The sequence below is a fragment of the Ovis canadensis genome, chromosome 12 (assembly GCF_042477335.2).
Source record: "Ovis canadensis isolate MfBH-ARS-UI-01 breed Bighorn chromosome 12, ARS-UI_OviCan_v2, whole genome shotgun sequence".
Lineage (NCBI taxonomy): Eukaryota > Metazoa > Chordata > Mammalia > Artiodactyla > Bovidae > Ovis > Ovis canadensis.
Window position 1 is genome coordinate 88,435,014 of NC_091256.1, and position 21,787 is coordinate 88,456,800.

The 21,787-nt window shown below is 43.6% G+C and overlaps 1 protein-coding gene across 6 annotated transcripts in view; it reads left to right on the top strand.

Moving 5' to 3' along the window:
• PTPRC (protein tyrosine phosphatase receptor type C) overlaps positions 1-21,787 on the top strand; it is a 129,104-nt gene that overhangs the window by 59,497 nt on the left and 47,820 nt on the right. For 2 of the 6 annotated variants that reach the window (XM_069544329.1, XM_069544328.1), the window contains 10 exons: positions 515-694; positions 4,522-4,746; positions 5,522-5,593; positions 6,697-6,726; positions 8,826-9,035; positions 10,588-10,731; positions 11,838-11,981; positions 15,029-15,148; positions 17,232-17,390; positions 19,120-19,328. In XM_069544329.1, coding sequence (XP_069400430.1) covers positions 515-694; positions 4,522-4,746; positions 5,522-5,593; positions 6,697-6,726; positions 8,826-9,035; positions 10,588-10,731; positions 11,838-11,981; positions 15,029-15,148; positions 17,232-17,390; positions 19,120-19,328 — 1,493 coding nt within the window. The remainder of the gene's footprint in view (positions 1-514; positions 695-4,521; positions 4,747-5,521; positions 5,594-6,696; positions 6,727-8,825; positions 9,036-10,587; positions 10,732-11,837; positions 11,982-15,028; positions 15,149-17,231; positions 17,391-19,119; positions 19,329-21,787) is intronic. The other 4 variants (XM_069544330.1, XM_069544331.1, XM_069544332.1 and 1 more) reach the window with 3 other exon arrangements.

The window sequence follows — 21,787 nt, forward strand, 5'->3', positions numbered from 1 at the left end:
ATCTCCTGGCACCCTAGCCCTCCTAATGAACCTCTTCAACTTTATTTTTCTTAATCCTTTTCCTTGATGAGTCTTCTGTAGTTTCTTTTAATCATCTTCACGTTCTGTGTTTCATCCTTCTGAACCTGAGTGCTTCGGACAGAATCCACCAGTGAAGTAAGAGGCGGGGAGAGGATTACTGCTTTTGATTCCATTTCCCTATTTTCACCTTTAGCCCCCATTTTGTAGCTTGCGTTACACATGTCTACATCTTCTGTCTATACCTCTGCACGCATCTTTATTTGTATATATGCGTGTGCACATGTGTATCACATACACACACCCCATATACACATATATACCACGGCTCCTGGCAGTATGGTGTGTGTATATATTTACGTATATGCGTGTGTGTTGATGTACACACAGTAATGGGTGGGAGAGTTGGCAGGCTCAGATGGTGTGATTTGGGGTATGACTCACGTGTCTGTTTTCTCCTTCCTGCATCTCCTGTGAACATGATGGAACACAACAGAAGAGTCCTCTGCTCCGACTCCAGGTGGCCCCTTACCTGCTCCCACCACTGCATTCTCACCCGCAGACACCTCTGAACGAGGAAAAGACTCCTCAGAGACCTCACCTTCTGCGAGTCCACACAGTCTCACCACAACAGCACCCCTGACCTCTTGGAAAAGTGATAGCACTGCTGTGCCAGGTTGGCAGAGATTAACTGACACAGGATTAGGAAAACTCGTCTCTCTCGCTCTCTTTTTAATTTTAAAGTTATCAGAACAGTTTGCCTTTAAATTCTGTGTTCGGTGTCTGTGTATGTGATTTCGCTGAAGTGTGTAAAGTGTAGAACCTCTAGGTTTTAGTGGAATGTTGGCAGACTCAAGTCACGAAGCCTGTTGTTGGGGAGAAGGGGAGAGAGGGAAGCCCCCTAGGTAGTATGAGTGTGTGCATGGATGTGGGGAGTGGGTTCTGAGTGTCCTCTGGCTCACGTACCACCTCATTTTCCTGGATCCTGCTCACCTAGACTTTCTGTAGCCCTCCAAGAGTCAGAATGTCCCCTTTCAGGTTGTCAGTCTTACCCTTCCTGGCTTTTACCCCAAAGCAGAGCTTTTCTTGGTTCAATCCCAGGTTCTCAATATCAGAAAATCACTGGAGACAGACCTTTGATTTTTTTTTTTTTAATCACGCTGAAGGGTAATAATACAGCTTTGTTCTTGGATTTCTTCAGGGATTCTTTTTTTTTTTTTTTCATTATTTAATTAGGGTCATGAGTCCCAACAGTAGAATTTAAGATAGCAGGGCCATGTTGGTAGCAAAGTGGCAGAGTGCATGGGAGGTGTTTCTGCCGGGAAAAATCTCTGAGGTTCCTAGAATCCGGGGACACCAGTGAGCTGCTGGTTCTCTGTTTAATGTCAGGTTTGCAAGTGTATCTGCCACATAAACTGACCATCCTGAGGACTGTTCCTGCTTTTTGCCTTAATAATGTGCTGGGTGCCATTTTCTGAGGCAAACTGTTCAATAGGCCTGCTCTGATTAAAGAGAAGAAGAAATTTACTTGTTCAATTAGATCATCAATCTTAGCTTGGGTAGTGCAGTCACAGACCCGTGTTCCACGGCACACATAGGGTTTTGAGTACCATCCCAGTGAAGTTTATTGGTTGTGGTAAGCAGTTATATCAATTGCAGTAATTTATATTTAATCTTTATCCCACTTTCCCCTGCAACCACAGGGCAGGCATGGTGGCTGGGACCTACCTAAACATGGCAAGCATTCAAATTCCCTTTAACAAAAGGAATGTGAGGATGAGGGAGCTGATGTCTAGTTCATGCTAAACTTTTTTAATGACTGAGTAACAGCACAGTGCACAAAGTTCTCTGTTTCAGAGATTCCCTGCTTTATCTCACACACACAACATTACTACTTTTTATTTCCACAACTTCCCCCCAAAGCCATTAAAGCCAGAGATTTATGTATGAAGCAAAGCTCGATAAAAAAAGGTTTAAAAGGAAATGGATTGGACATAAGGATGAATTCTTTACAAATACTAACTTGCTCTGGCACAGTAACACTGATGGTGAAATTAGCATGGAAATCTTCATATGCTTTCAAACAAAACACATTTTCTTTTCTGAAAAATAATCTTGGCAATAATCAAATTATTATTTTGAAATATTAAAACCATTCCTTTGGGATAAAAATTATGACAGGCAATCCACGAGCTTTAAATAGCCACCCCATTTCACTGACTCCAGCTGCTGTGAAAACTTTTCCAGGCAAGAATACTGGAATGGTTGCCATTTCCTTCTCCAGGGGATCTTCCTGACCCAGGGATTGAACCTGTGTATCTTGTGTCTCCTGCCTTGGGAGGATTCTCCACCACTGAGCCACCTATTGTTGTTCAGTTGCTAAGCTGTGTTTGACTCTTTGTGACCGCATGGAGCCACCTGGCAAGCCCTAAAAAGATCTGGAGATTTAGCAAATCCATAGATTCAAGAACTGTAGCTGGAAGGACTTTTTCCGAGACGCTTCCCATCCACGAATGAGGGCAGGGGTGATTGTCACACAGACTTGTCTGCTTTGTCCCATCAGGGACTTCTGTCCTGGTGGCTACGTCCACTAGTGAAAAATCTATTAGGATCAATTAACCTCGTTAAAATTGTGCTTGCCACTCCTATTCCGTCTCTGAGATCACTCCTCCAGGAAGAGCAGGTTCCCTTGAAGAGGGAAGGTCATGGATGTCTGGATCGGGAAGAGTGAGGGCTCTCAGGACGCCCTGAGGACTAGGGACCCTCGGGAGGGACAGAGAGAATGAGCTGGTGAGTGGAGGAGGAGAAAAAGGTGAGCAGGAAGCCTCAAGTCAAGCTCGATTTCAGGAGGGCCAGTCGTGTGCCTGCCGGTTTTTTGAAGGCTTAAAACAAACAAACCAACCAAGTTTCCGCTCTTCTCCTGTTTCTGTGGGAAGCTGCTTCGGAGGATCTGGAACTGAAGAACGGGTGTTTACGTTCTCCATTCTGGAGCAGCTTTAGTTACATTTGGGGGTTAAGGGGCTTCTGGAGCCTGAGCTGAGAACTCAGACCCAGAATCTGGGAAAGACGCGCATTCAGTTCTGGCAGGCATGGATGTGCGTGATGGGAGGGAGCCTGCGCGCTCACGTCAGAGCCATCGCAGGACGTGCACGTGCGTGTCACACACTGACACACCCAGCATCTAACTGCAGAAGCGCAGCCAACCTCGTACCTTTGAGCCAGTGACCCCAGTCGTCAGTGCAGCGAAGCCGCCACACAAGTTCACCCAGGAGCTAGCCCGTATTTCGTTTCTGCCAGGACAACGAAGCGTCTAGTTAGCACTGAGTGAATACTCGTTGCTCCCCTGTGCTGTGATTCTGGGTGAAGTGTGTGTGCGTGTGAGTAAGTGTGTCTGGGGGTGGGGCATGTGTGACACGCGGTGGGTGCTCTGAACCTTGACAACGAGGGGTCTTAAGGAAGTTCGCGGTGGGCTTTCGTCGGCGGCCATCCTTGATTCCACATCCACGAGCTACACCCGTGAGCTCGTCTGTGATTGGAAACCCAGTGGGCTGCTGACTGTAGCATGACGTTCTTGGGCTCGAAACCAGTCCACTTTCCCCTGGCAAGGGCAGCCGCCATCCTGAAGGGAACATCGTGACCCTCAGCTGGAAGAAAAAAGTACCCAGTTCCGCAAAGGTGCAGGCGAGACCCCCCGCAGCTCTGTTTTCAGAAAATCAGGAGGGAGCACCCGCACCGCGGGCTTCCTCCGCCCCGAGGCTCCGGGCAGGGCTGGGGGGCAGGTCCTCCGTGGGGACCTCACGGCAGCCTTCCACCTTCAGAGCTCACTTCCACCTCTGCGGCCTCTGCCCCGCCAGCAGCACCCACTCTGTGCATTTTCAGCGTCACCCATACTCCCTACCCCCGCCAGGAAGCGAGGCCTCCCTGGGTGGGAGGGCAGACCTAGACTGTCTCTCCAGGTCCCAGATGCCTCGTTTACTCCTGCTGCTGAGTCTTTGCTGCTGCACGCGGGCTTTGTCCAGCTGTGGAAGCCCAGGGCTCCTTTCTAGATGGGGACTTCTCCTTGTGGTAGCTTTTCTTGTTGCAGAGCAAAAGCTCTAGCGCGCGGGGGCTTCCGTAGTTGCAACTCTGGGCGCTAGAGTGCAGGCTCCGCAGCTGCGGTGCGCGGGCTTGGTTGCTCCTTGGCGTGTGGGGTGTTCGTAGAGCAGGGATGGAACCCAGTGTCCCCTGCAGTGGAAGGAGGATTCGTTACCCCTGAGCCATCAGGCTAGCTCCCCCCACCCAACCCCCTGTGCTTTTACAATGTGAGTTGAGACGCCCTTCAAGTCATCTCTCCCGCGTGCCGCGCTGGTTTTCATCCGGGTTTGCAGACGGGTACGTTGTGATGCTGCAGAAGTGCTTGAGTGTTTGCTGCCCGGCCTTAGCTTGATCAGTAGGCGATGCCTCCACGGGCCGCGTGGCCCTGCACTTGCCCGGCGGGAATGCTGATGGCCTTTGTGATTGCAGGTGCCCCAGGAGAAGGGACCACGGCCACCTTGTCTGCAGACCCGGCTGCCCCACCAGCCACCTCCCGCAGCCCTGCACTCAGCAGCACTGCTGCCTCACCTCCACTCACCTCCAACCCGACCACCCAGGATAACGCCTCACCTCCACTCACCTCCAACTCGACCACCCAAGATAAAGCCTCACCTCCACTCACCTCCAACCCGACCACCCAGGATAACACCTCAGGTTTGACTGTGATGCCTTAGGCATGTTAGATGCTGGATCATGAAATGGAAACTTGAGACCTTTAGGCAGCTGTTTTATTTCACACCCAACAGGGCTCAGTGGGTTTCCTGTTTTACAAATTTTCACACATTGGTACTAAATTAGGCAACAAAACCTTACCAGTAAGCTTCCTCTGGGCATGTTTTATTTTGTTATTTATTTTATAAAAGTTCATGGCAAAGAAGAAAGGTAACAAGCTCTCAGTCCCATAGCCCTGAGATCAAATCCAGCCTCTTCAACTTTCTGGTTGACTTCAGGAAAGTTGCTCCTACTTTCTCTGTCTGTTTTTCACTTCTTGTAAAAAGGGTGTAATAATACTCATTTCATAGGATTGATGTGAGGGTGGGATATGTAAAAAGCCTGGTATGAGATGAGTAATACAGAAAGGTTACCGGGATCCTCGTTAGTGTAACAATTAGAATAAGGAGAGTTATAACAGAATGAGAAGCAATTGGAGGGAGACTGCACACGTCAGAATTACACCAAAGAAGGGTTTCTTCTCAGCATATACAGTATCTGGTTCCAATGGTATGAACTCTTAGTCATCTTAAAGGGCCACGCGTAGATAAATCTTTGGCTCACTTTCTTATTTTAGCAACAAGCCAGCGTCCATTCAAATGAGGAGGAAGCCTCTAGCAAAGATTCCTCTAAGAAATGATCTTTGCGGAGGCGTCTTCCCCTCGCCCTTCAATGGGACAAGCTCATTAACTATGAGCCTCTGTTCACTTCCTTGCAGATGAGCAGACCACGACCCCTGCACTGACCCCCGCATCCAGCGTCAGTTCTGCAACTGCTCCCTCGACCACAGGTGACGACCTGGCCCCAGTCCTGCAGTCACCCCACCACCATGCCCTTGGGACAGGCTCCCTGCAGGCACTGCGTTGGCCCCATCTACCCCAGGCTCCTTCTTCAGGATGTTCACTTGAGTGTCCTAGTCCTGGTACCGTGGAGGGGCAGTTGGTCCAAAGCACTGATCCGTGTCTGCAGTGCCAGAGCCGCTGAGATCTGGGCCGGTGCCACTGTGATAACCTAGTGCATCCCGGTCGTAGCATTCCCCTCGGGTGTGAACTTGAGGAAAATGCATAGAGATGACCAGCTAGCTATACCAGGACTTTTAAGAGTGGATTTCGGTCTTGGTATGAAACAGAACAGTTCTCTCAGTGGGAGGCTCCGTATCAAGAAGTCAATGGCAGGGGAGCCTCAGCATTCTGGGGCTGGGGGTATGGAGACAGAGATGAGGAGGCCTCCATGCGGGAGTGAACGCTCAGGAGTTGGTGGAGTCTGCGATGGGTCAGCCAATCACAGCCTGCTGGGGCGCTGTTCCCACCTCAGTTTCTCCATCTCCAAGACCAGACTAGCAGGGACCTCGTATCTTCCACAAGCCACATTTCCCCATTTCCTTCTCCCGGGGATCTTCCTGACCCAGGGATCGAACCTGGGTCTCCTGCATTGCCGGCAGACGCTTTACCCTCTGAGCCACCAGGGAGACATTCTTTGCAGAGATGCAAACTGAACTCTCTAGGGTTATAAATATATAAACCTCTTTTGAGATTAATCAGGGGGATAAAGACTTTAAAAATGCCTCTTGCTGCTTGAATAGTCAGCCACATCACCATTCCATAATCAGATGTGTGTCAAAGTCTTAATATTGTATTATCACAATTGGGCTTATTAGGTAAATTCATGAAAATGTTTTATGGGGCTAGCTCCTTGGTTTACAACCTTTGAGGTTCTGAGATACAAACATGGGACTAGGCACTGCAAACTCTGGCTTTTCTGTTAAATCTAATTTGGTAGATTCTACAGTTTATGAAGATGAAACATTGTAAACCACCCTTCCCCAAAATGACTAAGGTCAGAGATATCCTAAAAGTTGATTTTAATCATCTGCATTCTCTTTTTTTCTTTCAGCTCCTACTAGTACAGCTAAGCCATCATGTGGTAAGTTTGTCTACCTAGAGGCAACGTATATCACTTTAATGATTTTATTCTTTATTTCAAGTTTCCAAGACCCCTGCTCCCCCACCCCAGCAAAATAAACTCAGTGGCTCTAATTTCTGACCAATGATTATCTCCAGCTCTTAAGAGCCAGAGTCCTTCAGGGTGAGAAATTTGATGTCATGTTCAGACCTGGATTTGAGGACCTGGATCAATCATTACTAGCTAAACAACTCTGGGTGGAGCCACTTACCCTTACTTTGGGTGTTTAAAGTGGGGTGACAGCAAGCTTGCTTGGGGGTTGGGGGAGGATTCTGTGTAGTGATAAATGTGGAATGTGAATAGCACCTTCAAGGCTAATCAAGAAGAAAAATCTCCCCTGTCTCTCTGTCTCGCTAGGGTTCTCCTCAAAGCAGATGCTTGAAAACAGTTTGTATCTGTCCCCCCATCTTCTTCCTCTGTTCTCAGTGAAAGCAGAGTCCTTCTTCACAACCTGGGCTCATGCACTCCACGTATTTCTAAATCTCACCGCCGGAGTCCCTGCTTTCAGTAGCTCTTCACATTCAGTGCAAACACCAGCCTTCATATGTTTGCTTAACTGATTTGATCCTTCCTGATCAGATTCCTCTTGCATTATTGCTTTTTTACTCTTTTCACTTAAGTAACACGGAAATACTCATTGTTGTGTTTCTTAACCTTTTATTTTGTTTTAGAGTCCAGCTGATTGTGATAGTCTCAGGTGGACAGCAAGGGGATCCAGCCGTCCATATACATGTATCCATTCTCCCCCAAACTCTCCCCCATCCAGGCTGCCATATAACATTGAGCAGCGTTCCCTGCACTGTATAGTCGGCCCTCGCTGGTTATCCGTTTTGAATATAGCAGTGTGTCCCTGTCCATCCCAAACTCCCTACCTATCCCTTCCCCCGATCCTTTCCCCTATAAATTTGTTCTCTAGAGATTGAGCTAGAGATTGTCTTACCGAGTGAAGTAAGTTAGACAGAGAAAGGGAGATACCATATGGTATCCCTTATATTTGGAATCTGAAAAGAAGTGATACAAATGAATTTATTTACAAAATAGGAACAGACCGACAGACGTAGAGGGATGCTTGTAGGTTTCTGAGCACAAGTTTCTTCCTGCCTCTGTGCTCACCCAGGTTCTTTCCCTACACTTGGAATTCCATGCCATCCTTGCCCACCCCCTGCTCCCCAGTCACTTTTTCTATGTCTTGCTCCTATTTTAAACTGCAAACTGAGTCGTGTGCCCTGGAGAGCCTCTCCGGGTCCTCCACTTCTTTATTCCCGTGTTGTTTTGTGCATCATCTTGTTTCGGCATTTTTCCTGTCTTCTCCAGCCCATTCCTGTGCCCATCTCCACGTTAGAGACCCTGCAGTGGAACATTTGTATTCCTGTTGTTTGGGACAGTGTTTTAAAACAAGTGCGTCATAATTTTTGTTGCACTAAAAAATGAGTGAATACATCAGCGTGTACTGAGAAGGTGTTTTTGTGAGTCAGTGGCATCTGTTCGAATGAAGGGGAGAGTGTGAGATGACACTCGAGAAGGCTTGAGGAGGAGCTGTTGTTCCTGACTTTACATAAGCAGAGGCATGGTGAGGCCTCTGCTCTCTAATTAGTGTTCAGGAGAAAGAGATAATCAAGTTCTGCAGTTTAGAAAGCAAGGGAAATGAGAGAGCTGGAATAAGAAATTTGTCCTCTATGTCGCTCTTTTTTGCGTAAATTCAACCACTTTTGAGACCCTACTAGTGACAGGTTTTGCACAAGGATCTGAGTTTATGGTGATGGTCAAAATCGATTTTGCTCTTATGGAATTTACAGTCCAGTTGGGAAGACACATGAGTCCAGTAATCATCCAAGTACAGACTCCTGAGCTGGGGTCTTTGATGGGGCAGCGATCTAAAGACAATCACGAAGGAGTAACCCGGAGGCGCTGATGTGTTCCTTCTCCATTTTATGTTCCTGGGGCTATTTTTGTTGATGTTTGGATATTTTAAAAAATATATGTTAAGGGATTTGTAGTTAATGTAGGTTTGTTTGTTCTGAAAAATCGAAGATAATCCTGGCTGTCTTATTTTCTTTCAGCGGACAAATACAGAGGTGTGTCTGTGGACTACACTTGGAACAAGAACAATGACACATTTACCGCAACGCTCGATGTTAAGGGAAAGGAATGTGAACCTCCTGGATGTGAAAAGCAGCACCGTGGCCTGCCTGCATGTGGAGCTAAGGCTATCAATATATCACACCCTTCATGTGAGCCTCCGCTGGCATATCGCTTAGAGGTACCACCAGGTAAATGCCAGGTGCTTTCTATTTGTGTGTTTACAACAACAGCGCGGTTTTGTGTGTGGATTGTCGGGAGGCGGTGGGAGGGGACGCTGGCGGCGAGGGGGGTGCGGGGGCTGTGGGGTGGGATTGGGGGGCGGGGGGTGGGGGGTGGGGATTGGGGTGGGGGGCGGGGGCGGGGCGTGCCGCTCTCCTGCCCCAGTGAAAGTGGTGACCTGGGAGGAGCCTTCTGTCTTCATCCCTTACTCGCCTCCCTGCACCTCTTTTACTGCGCGGTTTCTATCGACCAGATATAATCTACTCCTCTGAGCGATTATTCACGAGCTTCTTTTCTCTCCTCAACTGAATTCAAGTCATTTAATATATATATATATTTATACATTATATGTATATACATATGTGCATACATTATACGTATATACACATCAATACACATATGTATATATTAATTGATGTATTAATTAATTGCAAGTGTATCTAGAATAAAGGTTCCCCAGGTGGCTCAGTGGTGAAAGAACCTATCCGCTGCTGCAGCAGCCATGGGTTCAGTCCCTGGGTCAGGAAGATCCCCTGGGGGAGGGCATGGCAGCCCACTCCAGTATCCTTGCCTGGAGAATCCCATGGATGGAGGAGCCTGGCGGGCTACTGTCCATGGGGTCGCAAAGAGTCGGACACGACTGAGCGCGCATGTGCATGTCTAGAATATCTTGGGGGAAGGATACAAAGTCAAAAATTTGATGTTTGTGGGGAAAAAAGTACTTTTGCAAAAAAAAATTAAAAAGGAGAGTTATAGTCACATTAGGGGGATCCAGCTGGTTTTGGTGCCTCCGTGACTGCTGGGAAAGAGAAGGGGCTAAGGTACTATGAGGACTTCAGGGACACAACCTTCACTAAATGTGTTTTCAAAACGAGACTTGGGAGCTGTGTAAGTTTCTTAAGCCTCTTACGTCTTTTATTAATCCAAGATCATTGATTTACTTATTAACATTTATGTAGGCTAAACGTCTGATGCTTTTGGAGAAGAAAACTTAGCCTACTCATTTTTAAAAAATATTACTGAAATAAATGATCAAATAAAAACAAAATGACAATTTTTAAAAAATGCATCACCCAGAGGGGATCTCACACGCTCTGTGTCGTGACCAGTCAATGGAAATAATCAAAGCGTAAAGGGAAAACTGAAAATATAAGTGAGAATACAAAATGAGGCCAGTCTTTAAAAATGTGCAAAAGATGCAATTTCATCTAGATTTTTGCTTGGGTTCTACTTTTTTAAAGTAGTGTAAATTTTAAATGAATTAGCATTACATATATTGGTAGCATTTCATTTAGAATTTACGCTACTTTTAAGAAATAGAACCCAAACAAAAATCTAAAAAAAAAAAAAAAGAATAACAGCTTAAGAAATGCAAAACCCTGAGAATTATTCAACTTTTCAAAAGTAATCTAAATTCTTGCCAGATTCTGTATCATGAATATAATTTGAATAACTGTCACTGAGCATACAGCACACATTATGGAATATTAATCATCCATTTTTGTATCTTTATTCTGACAGATCCTAATCAGTTTAAGCTGATAGACTGTGTGGAACCTAAAGAAGCAGATACTTCCCTTTGTTTACGTTGGCAAAATGAAGATTTTCCCTATAATGGACCATTCAAGTGTGATGAAAATAAAATTGAATACAAATTTAAGTGTGGTAAGAATTTAACATTGATCAGAGGAGGTTTCTTTTTTTTTTCTTTCTATAGTGGGAAGTTTCTCTAAATATTATCTAATGGTTCCTTCCTCCCTCCTTTCATCCACTCTCTTTCAATCTCTCTCCCTCTCTCTCTTGCACAGTCCATGATACGTTTGGAATTGAACACTTGTATTCTTTATACCACTCAGACTCATAAAAGAGACAAATACTTCACTGGAAGAATAACTTTTGAAATAGCAGTATCATTTTTATTTATAAGAATTTTTTTGGCAACAGTTACGCAGGAGGCATTGCTGAAGAGATTATCAGAGAAGAGTTTAAAAAGTTAAGATACACATTCTCTTAGCATGAGTGGGAAAGCAAGCAATTTCATGTGATTCCATGAGTTCCTTTTTCAGCCTTCCATCAACAACACTCATAAAAAACTGCCAGAAGACTTTTACAGAGGAAAATAGGAAAAGAAAAATCAGAGCTGCAAGGGATATGAGCTGGTGTTCATGGAAGGGGGGACACTCGAGATAGAATTTCTTTTTAATAATTAATGATCTAATACCTTTTAATTTCTCTTCATTTGAGGTTATTGGGATGAAATCTCCCTCCCTTGGCATAAAGCCACCTGCTAGGCCGTATTTGGCAAGACACACAGACGAAAATACACACTCTCACAGAGGGTGGAGTGCGGGACTAGTTATAGACATCATGTTTCGGGGAAGATGTGCAGCTTGGACATGAGCAGGATGAGGAAAGCAAGAGCAAACGTATGACGGACTGACGACACAGCCATGGTCTCAGATATCTGCGAGATAAAGGCTAACTCAAATGCAGTCTCAGCTCTGAACAGAGAGCCATGAGCTAACACCTCATTTCCTCAGTTAAATTAGAGACACTCTCAAGTTGAGTTCTACTTACCAGTGTTTTCTTTAACAATGAGTGTAGTGAAATCACACATTATTGCAGCAGATCTCTGGATCTTCTACTTATTGTTTTGACCATTTGCATAGGTTTTTAATCTAATAGATATTAGCTATAGACATAAAACCAAAGTGAAATTTAAGTGTGATATATTACATTCATATACTCACATGCAATACTTATTTTTTTAGATGGCCATTTTCAAAATGAAAGTAAAGACACATTTAAAGTGAGCGACCTTCAACCCAGAACTAATTATACTTGTAGTTCACAAGTATTCTATAATAAACGGCTTCTTACTAGCCAGAATAAAACTATTGAAACGGATTTTGAAGGTGAGTATATTGCTTACATTTGTATGTTAAATTTCTTTTCTTTTTGTAGTCTTATGATTCTTTGAAAATCATAGAAAAAGATATTATGAATTTGGAGAAGGGGTTTCACAAAAAGGCGTTGTGTCCATTTTAAAGTGAGAATTTAGAAATAAATGACAGAGAATCCAAACCTCCATGAAGTTTTTGCAAACTGTAGGCTGTTGTGAGGTCCAGGTGGAAACAAGACTGTGAGGTAAGTGACATGCTTGTTCACACAATCCCCATTGCATCTCCTCGTTCCTGTAGCAGCCTCCTCCTTTTGGTGTCTCCTGCCTCTTCTGGGCCACTTTCAAATCCTGCCTCTCACAGGAGTAAGGTCAGCACAGAAGCTAATGAGAAGCAGTGATAAAGCGAACTGTTGATAGCAAAATAGTAGTTGTTACTACTGAGAAGCCAGCAACATAAATAATAACAGGATTATTATAACTCGTAGCAATTGAAAAATAAAATTCTGGAAAATAACAGCATCTGGAGGATGGCAGGGAGAAGGAATCGAAAAGTGCTAAAACTTCAGTCATATTTAGCGGAAGTAGAGAGATGAGTAGAAATAAAGCCTCTCAATGAAGGTGAAATGGAGAATGAAAAAGCTGACTTAAGACTAAGATCATGGTATCTGTTCCCATCACTTCATGGCAAATAGATGGGGAAAAAATGGAAACAGTGACACACTTTATTTTCCTGGGCTCCAAAATCACTTCAGATAATGACTGCAGCCATAAGATGCTTGATCCTTGGCAGAAAAGCTATAATGAGCCGAGACAGTGAAAAAGCGGAGACATCACTTTGCTGACAAAGGTCCATATAGTCGAAGGGATGGTTTTCCCAGGAGTCATGTACAGATGTGAGAGTTGGACCATAAAGAAGACAGAACACCAGAGAATTAATACTTTCGAACTGTGGTGTTGGAGAAGACTCTTGAGAGTCCCTTGGACAGCAAGGAGATCCAACCAGTCAGTTCTAAAGGAAACCAGCCCTGAATGTTCATTGGAAGGACTGATGCTGAAGCTGAAGCTCCAATCCTTTGGCCACCTGATGGGAAGAGCTGACTCATTGGAAAAGACCCTGATGCTGGGAAAGATTGAAGGCCGGAGGAGAAGGGGATGACAGAGGATGAGATGGTTGGATGGCGTCACTGACTCGAGGGACATGAGTTTGAGCAAGCTCCAGGAGAGAGTGAAGGACAGAGAAACCTCGCGTGCTGCCGTCCAAAGAGTTGAACACAACTGAGTGACTAAACAACCAAGAGGCTCCAGTTGACTTCAGAAATTTACTAGGAAAATATGGTAATTGTGAGGCAGTTTATGAACAACCACTAAAATGTGAAGGACAGATGAATAGATGCCATTGTGTATAATCAGTAGAAGAAAGTTATGGAATAAAAGATGTTCTACATGTTAAAGGAGGAAAAGGAGAAAGGAGGAGGAGCGGGAGGAGGATGAGGAGGAGAAGAAGAAAAATGGGGAGGAGAAGGGGAAGGAAGAGGAAGAACGTGGCGGGGAGGGAGAGAGAAAAGGCCGAGTAGCAAACAGTAGGTGAAAGAGCAGAAATGTCAAAGCATATCGAAAGCTGGACTTCCCGCATAGCTCAGTTGGTGAAGAATCCGCCTGCAGTGCAGGAGACCTGGGTTCGATTCCTGGGTTGGGAAGATCTCCTGGAGAAGGGAAAGGCAACCCATTCCAGTGTTCTGGGGAAATCCTGGGAAATCCCATGGCCAAAGGTGCCTGGCGGGCTGCAGTCCATGGGGTCGCCAGTCGGACGCGATTTAGCAACTAAACAAACCGCCGTATCAAAAGTTAGTATAAATAAAACGGTTTAAATTTACCTTTAGAAGCAAAGGCATTCAGACTTGAATAAAGTAAAGACATATTTGAGGGGAATTTGTACCTTAAATAAGATCAAATGATAATTTATGGGAGCTTTTATCACTTAGCTCCTGTTAAAAGAAATCAGTGGAGAGTGCTTGGAAAAGAACAACAACAACAACAAAAAAATCAAAACAAAAATGTTAGAAAGGAGACAGTAACAAAGCCTGGAGTACAGATTATTGAAAGAAGAAACAAGCAAAAATATCAGGAATTTACTAATCAGTTTGAAGGCTTGGTTTTGAAAAGAATAATAAAATAGACCTCTAGCAAAACAACCTTTCCCCATGCATTAACAAAAGGACATTAAAAATACAGCAGAAATTTCACAGATTATAAAGAATCTTGTACCCAATATGAAAAGTTAGGTAAAATGGATAATTTTCTAGAACATACGAATTATGAGCATTTGCCTAGGGGAAAAGTTAGAAAATTAGACTTAAAATTACAGTCTAATACCTCTTCACTCACTTCACACTCCCTGACTGCTTACTTCACCTACCCTTTAAAAAACAAAAACCAGAAAGGTAAGCTTACAGTTTCTGTCCTATCCAAACTACCCCACAGTATAGAAAACATGTAAATCTATCAGCACACTTTGATTATTGTTAGGGTTTGGAATAGGCTTAGGGATACCGTTATGTGGATACCAAACATGCACAAAGATGAGGCCACTGTAAGCCGGTCTCTTCCATGCACGTAGGTACTGAATAGTAAATGAATTACTAACCAAGGCAATCCTCTAGTACATTATAAAACATATAGTTACAAAAGAAGATATACAGAAGTGTTATATGCTCAGTTGTGTCCGACTCTTTACAACCCCATGGGCTGTAAACTGCTAAGCGCCTCTATCCGTGAGATTCTCCAGGCAAGAATACTGCAGTGGGTTGCCATTCCCTTCTCCAGGGGATCTTCGCAACCCAAGGACTGAACCCAGGCCTGCTGCATTGCAGGCAGATTCTTTACTTTCTGAGCCAAATGATCCCTAAAGAAAATGTAACAAGAGCAGGTATCTTTCTTACAATTTCATCTTTGATTCATAATCAAATTATGACTATTAACAATGCATGCTAATAATATGAAAAATGGTTTCTCTATGTCTTGTTTTTTTTTTCATATTTTATCTTCTTATTCTCTCAACAGAACCAAAACCACCTCAGAATATTATTTGTTCTGCTAAAAGTGCAACTGAAGGAAAGATTACCTGGACACCACCTCAAAATTATTTTGATAGATTTTCTCTTTGCTATTGGATTACTTCAGGTAATTTGTAGAAAATTTAATTCCATATCAGGAAAGATAAATCTAAAATTGGAAAACACTAGATATATGGAGGGAGCAAGTGAGCCACAGAGCTTTCTACACAGCAACCGTGATGGGCATCCTGTATGTCCTGATTTTAAGAATTGCCTCCACTTACCATGGACTCCCCAGCCTCTGAGATGACCGAAGCTCAAAACATCCCCAATATTGCTTGTCCTTCTTACTTATAATCGTTACACTCTAAAGCCTAGAGAAAGAAAATCTCTGGACGATAATACTCAGCTGTCTTCCACATATTATGTAAGTGAGCTGCACTGGCTTGAACTCATTGTTCTGGATGACAAACAAATCACTTTCATAGCTTGATCCAACTGGCACCCACACAAAATTGGGTAAATAAAAATGAACATATTCCCATTTAGTCATGGAGGGCACTTTACCGGCCAGTGGAATCTTAGAACGTAGTTCTAGTTAGCATGAAACTTCTACTGAAGTACAGGCAGTCCAAAACACATGCTATGATGAATCCAACCAGTGGACTCACCCTTCCTTTGGAGGGACTATTTAAGAGAACAGACCTCTCTTGGATGATGCGAGGTATCTAAAATGCCTGTAGAACACAGTGGGGACTGTGGACCATCTCAGAATAGACTCTGCCCTTGGGATAGCCCTCTTGACAGCCCTTGCCCTGTAGTTTAAAGTAGTTTTGAGCTGAACATCTCACAGAGTTCCATCTCTTTAGTGGGTAGGTGAAGTTTTCAGATTTCAAGAGGCAGAAAGCCATTACTCTTCAGTGTGTTATTGCATATTTTGATAACATGTGCCTTTCGCTGGTTGAATCATAATAATCAAATTCCTAAAGCAAAGCTCCATCCACATGTAGTTTTCCAGTTAGCATAAGAGGACTCAAATGCTATGGAGAAGAAATGTTTGCCATGTATTTGAGCTTATGGTACTTTGAGAAGTTATGTCTATGAGAAAAGGAAAGTGGAAATTATAGGAAGATAAAACTGCAGGCAGTCGGATAGTCTGCCTCGCTGGACCCCTCTCCTGTGAGCTCTCTTTACTTGGTTTCTGTGTGAGCACATTGGTTTTCTTTTCTCTTTGCTGAATCTCCTTCTCACTTTCCCTTGCTGTATTACTCACTTTTTATATTCTCTCTCCACTATGGAGTTTTTTTCAATGCCAGAGTATATGGAGGGAATTTATGGAACAATGTTTATTGTTCCTTTGCATTTGGTACAGTTTTTAAAAGCATTTGAATAATAGGCTTAGAAGGAGGTAATGCATTGGTTATTGCGGTCAGACAAGTCCTTGTTTATTTTTTGTAACAAGTGCAGATCCTTCTTATTCAGTGCTATTCAAATTTATGACCGCCCTGTGATAATCCTTGAACAGAATGGATGGGGAGGGATGGGCAGGGAGGGATACAACCTCAGGCTTTGTGTGCCCTTTTCTCAGAAACTGGGTTGGTATCCGGCTGAATCCAGCCTCCACGGTGGCTCACGCACTGACTCTGCTCAAAGGGTTCTTTGGAACCAGCTCACCCGCAGTCCCCTGTCTCTTGCGGCCTCCAGACTCCACTGCTTTCCCTCATCGTCTCAATTCCTGTAGTGCTCAGAGGAGTAGGACGTGGAGACGGAGATATCGGTGATCAAATGGATTCTGTATCTGAAGTCCATAACAGTAGCTCATACCAAAGTTCAAAGTTTGGAGGTTATCAGGAAAAGCTTCACTAAAGTATTGGAAAAAAGACTTTCATAATATCCGCCGTGGGCTGTGCTTTCTCAGAAAGAAAATAGACCATCTTCACTGATATGCTCGGACTCATTTATTAATATCTTATGTACCAAATTAACTATGAAACCATTAGTTTGGAATATTTGAGTTTATTTGGAGTAATTACATTCATTCAGTACATTTGCTGATAGCTGTATGTACTTCTAGGCACAGACAATATTTTTGTATTTCAGTCACTCAGTTTGGAGTGGGCTCAGGATGATTCAATGGTACAGGCCAAGTTAAATATGTGGTAATCCTGACTTTTGATGACTTAATAAATGTTTCTGTTTTTCCTTCTGAGGTAAACCAAATTGCACCACTCTGGATACAAACCAAAGTGAAAGAGATTTGCACCATTTGACACCTTTCACAGACTATGAGGTGCTGTTACAAGCCTGCGTCACAGGAAAAATAGTTCGCAGTGGAGATGTGACCTGTAAATTTAAGACAAATGCAACAAGTAAGTTATGAAGTTCAATGCTTTTTTCTATGGATGGCGAAAAGCAAAATCTAAACCGTCTAAACAGCAAGTTCACATTTATTCTTCATTTGGGAAGCACGTTGACTTGGTACATTTGTTAATATCTAGGGTTTTTAATAATTAAAAAAACAACAATTTAAAAGCTCTCATTTGAGCTTTTCTCTGTGTCCTTTAGGTGTAATCACAGAATTGTAAGAATGAAACCTGAGAACCTATGAGCTGGTACAGTGTGTAAGAGTTCAGGCAATTAAGTACCTAACCAACTTAGAGAAAAATGAATTATCTATTGTTTCCTTTATTGTCTGGAAATTTCAACTGCTATCAGATACCTGAGAATACCACACTCACAAACCTTTCACTTGCTGACTTTCACCCGCATGACAAGCACTTCTTAAACCGTAGTGCCTTGCCAGCATTTTCTTCTCATTGCAGTGAACTGCGTACTGTTTTAAGTCCCGTTTTACATTCATTCGGCTCTTGCCACCAATGGGAGGCATCACAGATTCCAGGTGCAAAGCTCCATCCATCTCTGGGGTGACTGTGAACTCCCTGAGGGTCAGGACAGGAGAAACAGCCCTATACAGATCAGCAGCCAGGGCTCCAGAGACCCTCCCTGGGGCTAGGCTCACGGAGGACAGGTGTTCTACTCGGGGCTGGGTATAAAATGCTCCTAATGTCATTTAAGTTCATGCTTCAAAAATCCAAGTCCTCAAACTTTACACTTTGGTTATTTTCCTGAATTCCTATGCTATCACAGACACAAAGACGATTTGTTGCTGATGAAGAATTCAGCCAGGTATCTCCAGGGTCATGTAAGTGCTTCCAAAAGGAGGGCCTGAGCTGTCTGTAGGTCTTCGATGTTTCCCCATCACCATCTCTTCCCTCCCTGCCCCTTCTCTTCATTTCCTCTGTTTTCTACTTCTACACATTCTCTGTGACAAAACTAGATAGCGTGTTAAAAAGCAGAGACATCAGTTTGCCAGCAAAGGTCCATATGGTCAAAGCTGTGTTTTTCCAGTAGTTGTGTACAGCTATGAGGATTGTACCATAAAGAGGGCTGAGTGCCAAACAACTGATACTTTCAATCTGTGGTGCTAGAGAAGACTCTTGAGAGTCCCTTGGACCTCAAGGAGATCCAACCAGTCCATCCTAAAGGAAATCAATCCTGAATATTCATTGGAAGGACTGATGCTGAAGGTGAAGCTCCAATAATTTGGCCACAAGATGTGAAGAGCCACCTCACTGGAAAAGGCCCTGATTCTGGGACGCATGGAGAGCAGGAGGAGAAGGGGGCGACAGGGGGTGAGATGGTTGGACGGTATCATCAACTCAATGACATGAGTTTAAGCAAACTCCAGGAGACAGTGAAGGACAGAAAGTCTGAGGTGCTGTAGTCTTTGGGGTTGCAAAACGCTGGACACAACTGAGTGACTGAAGAATAAGAACAGCATGCTCTCTTTGGGAGAATCGCAAACATCTCAGAGCTTCAAGTACAGCTTATGTGCTAATATTCATTGAAAGATGTGTAATTTATTTTCAGATGTTTTCTTAAACAGCTTTTTAATGTACATTATCTCCTAATTTCCCCATCCCCAAATAAGCACTTAGAGTGGTTTATATTGTTCACATATATTATTCAGTAATTTAAATATTCATTTAACAAATGGTTAAAGTAACCACTGTTTTTTTTTTTTTTTCATTTTGATAGAGCCAAGCAAGGTCAATAATCTAAATGCTTCACGGACGAAAGAAAATAGTATAGAAGTGAACTGTAAACCTCCTGACCAGGTTAATGGCCCCAAAGGGATTTATCATTTGGAAGTGAGAATTGGAACTACCTCGGTTAAAAATTATTCAAAATCAGAATGCAGATTCTTGTTAGAAAATCTCAACTATTTAACAGAATATACTTTTTTGGTAAGATTACAATTTCTATAGTCACTCCAGAGCTGATATGTATTATCGTTATTATTCTGCAGTGCTTAATACTAGGACTAGTGCTCACACAAGCTTGAGAAGCTCTGATGTCTAAAGGAATCACACTTTATAAGTCTTAAAACTTTGACTCCATACTTTTCATCTACAGTACTAAATATAGGGATTTATGGCAGATATTTGGTTGGAATATTTTTGACCTTCAGCATGACTACTTATGGTTAAATTATTATTCCTATGTCAAGAAACACAGGGCACAAATTGTTATTATTTATTAATGATAATTATTGGTTATTACTTTGCCACATCTTTTGTTCTTCTTGGCTTTGTGTCTTTACTAATGTGATCTTTCTTTAATTACAAATATTTTTTTACAGGTACATTGAGGTTAGAAAATAGGAAAAAAATGTAAGGAAACAGCAATGTACGCAGAGTTTAAAAGCTCACCCATAAGCTCACTGTCTACTGACCATGTTCTGTGTATGTGTTTCTCAAATGGGAGGGCTCAGTCTTTCCTTCTTGCTGTAGGAGAAAGCCTCAGCTCATTCAGTCCATTCTGCCTCCTATGTTTCTTCCCTGTAAGAAATACAGAGAATTTCCAAAGAAAACTGAAGACCTGAAAGACTCCTGACACTTTTGGTCACCCACGTCTAGCAGCTATCTGAGACGACTGGTGGGCGCCCCATAATTTAATTCAATTTTGACACCATCTACCCAGAGAAAGTGTCCTATTCCACAAGGGAGGGGTCAGTCCCATGAGACTGGCCCCGCCCCACTTCCGAAAGACAGCTGAGAGATCCCCATCACTTCTGCTTGATTGGGCTCCACGTTGGGGACTCCCATCACCCCTTCCTTGAGTTTGATTAATTTACTAAGGCAGCTCACATAACTCAGGCAAATACTTAAAGGCTGTGAGAAAGGATTCAGGTAAACAGCCAGCTGAAGAGATACGTAGGGGAGGTCTGGGAGGGTCTGAGTGCGGGAACCTCTGTCCCCATGGAGTTGGGGATGTGTCTCTCTCCTGATGTGAATGTGCTCCCCAGTCTGGAAGCTCTCTGAACCCTGTACTCATGGGAATTTCTGGAGGCTGTATCACAGACGTGATCAGTCATTAACTCCGTTTTCCACTCTTCTCACTTCTCACAAGAATGGGGGGTGGTGCTGAAAATCCCAAGACTGATTCTGGCTTGGTCTTGGCAGTCCTCCTGCGGGAGCCATCTGGGAACCCACTCATTGGTACTTCAGTGGAAGAAAAGACTGTTGCTCCCGGTGGCTCAGTGAGAAAGAATCTGCCTGCAATGTGGGAGACCTGGGTTTGATTCCTGGGTCTGGAAGATTCCCTGGAGGAGGAAATGGCAACTCACTCCAGGATTCTTGCCTGGAGAATCCATGGACAGAGGAGCCTGGCAGGCTACAGTCCATGGGGTCACAAAGTGTTGGCCACGACTGAATGACTGAGCATGCACACAGGAAATTAAGAAGCTTTTAGGAGCTCTGTGTCAGAACTGGATATATTTCTCATTATCTCACCACTCCCATGATAAAAGCACACAGTTTGATAAACTGCATGTTTCAAAAATCACTGTATCATGAACATTTTCCATATTAAATATTCTGCTACTAATTTCTAATGGTTGCACAAGGTTCTGTCTTATGGCTTGATTGCATTCTACTCACCGTAACTGGTCTCTGTTAAAAGCAACAATAAGTAAACACTCTTATTGGAAAATAACAGTATCTTTGAATATGTCTTTTACTGTCTCTGAATAAATTCCTGAAAAAGAATGTATTGGGCCAAAAGGAAGTTACATATAATTTAAGATTTTTTAAAAATTAACCCATTGGAGTATAGTTGCTTTACAATGTTTTGTTAGTTTCTTGCTGTACGGCTAAGTGAATCAGTCATACATGTATACATATCCCCTGTTTTGGATTTCCTTCCCATTTAGGTCGCCACAGAGCGCTGAGGAGAGGTCTCTGTGCCGGGCAGCAGGCTCTCACTAGCTGTCTATTCTATACACAGTATCAACAGTGTCTCTCTGTCTCTCCTAATCTCCCAAATCATCTCACATCCTCTTTCCCCTTTGGTAACCACGTCTGTTTGCTACGTCTGTCTCTATTTCCGCTTTGCAAATAAGTTCATCTCCACCGTTTTTCCAAGTTCAGCATACACAGGCGATGTTTGTCTTTCTCTTTCTGACTTACTTCACTCTGTGTGGCAATCCAGGTCCATGCACGTCTCTGCACACGGCACCGTTGAGTTCCTTTGTATGGCTGAGTGAAACTCCACTGCACACATGTCCCTCGTCTTCTCTGTCCGTTCCTCTGCTGGTGGATACTTAAGTTGCTTCCATGTCTTGGCTATTGTAAACGGTGCTGCGCTGAACATCGCCGTTCGTGCACCTTTTCAGACCATGTCTTTCTCTGGGTTTATGCCTGGG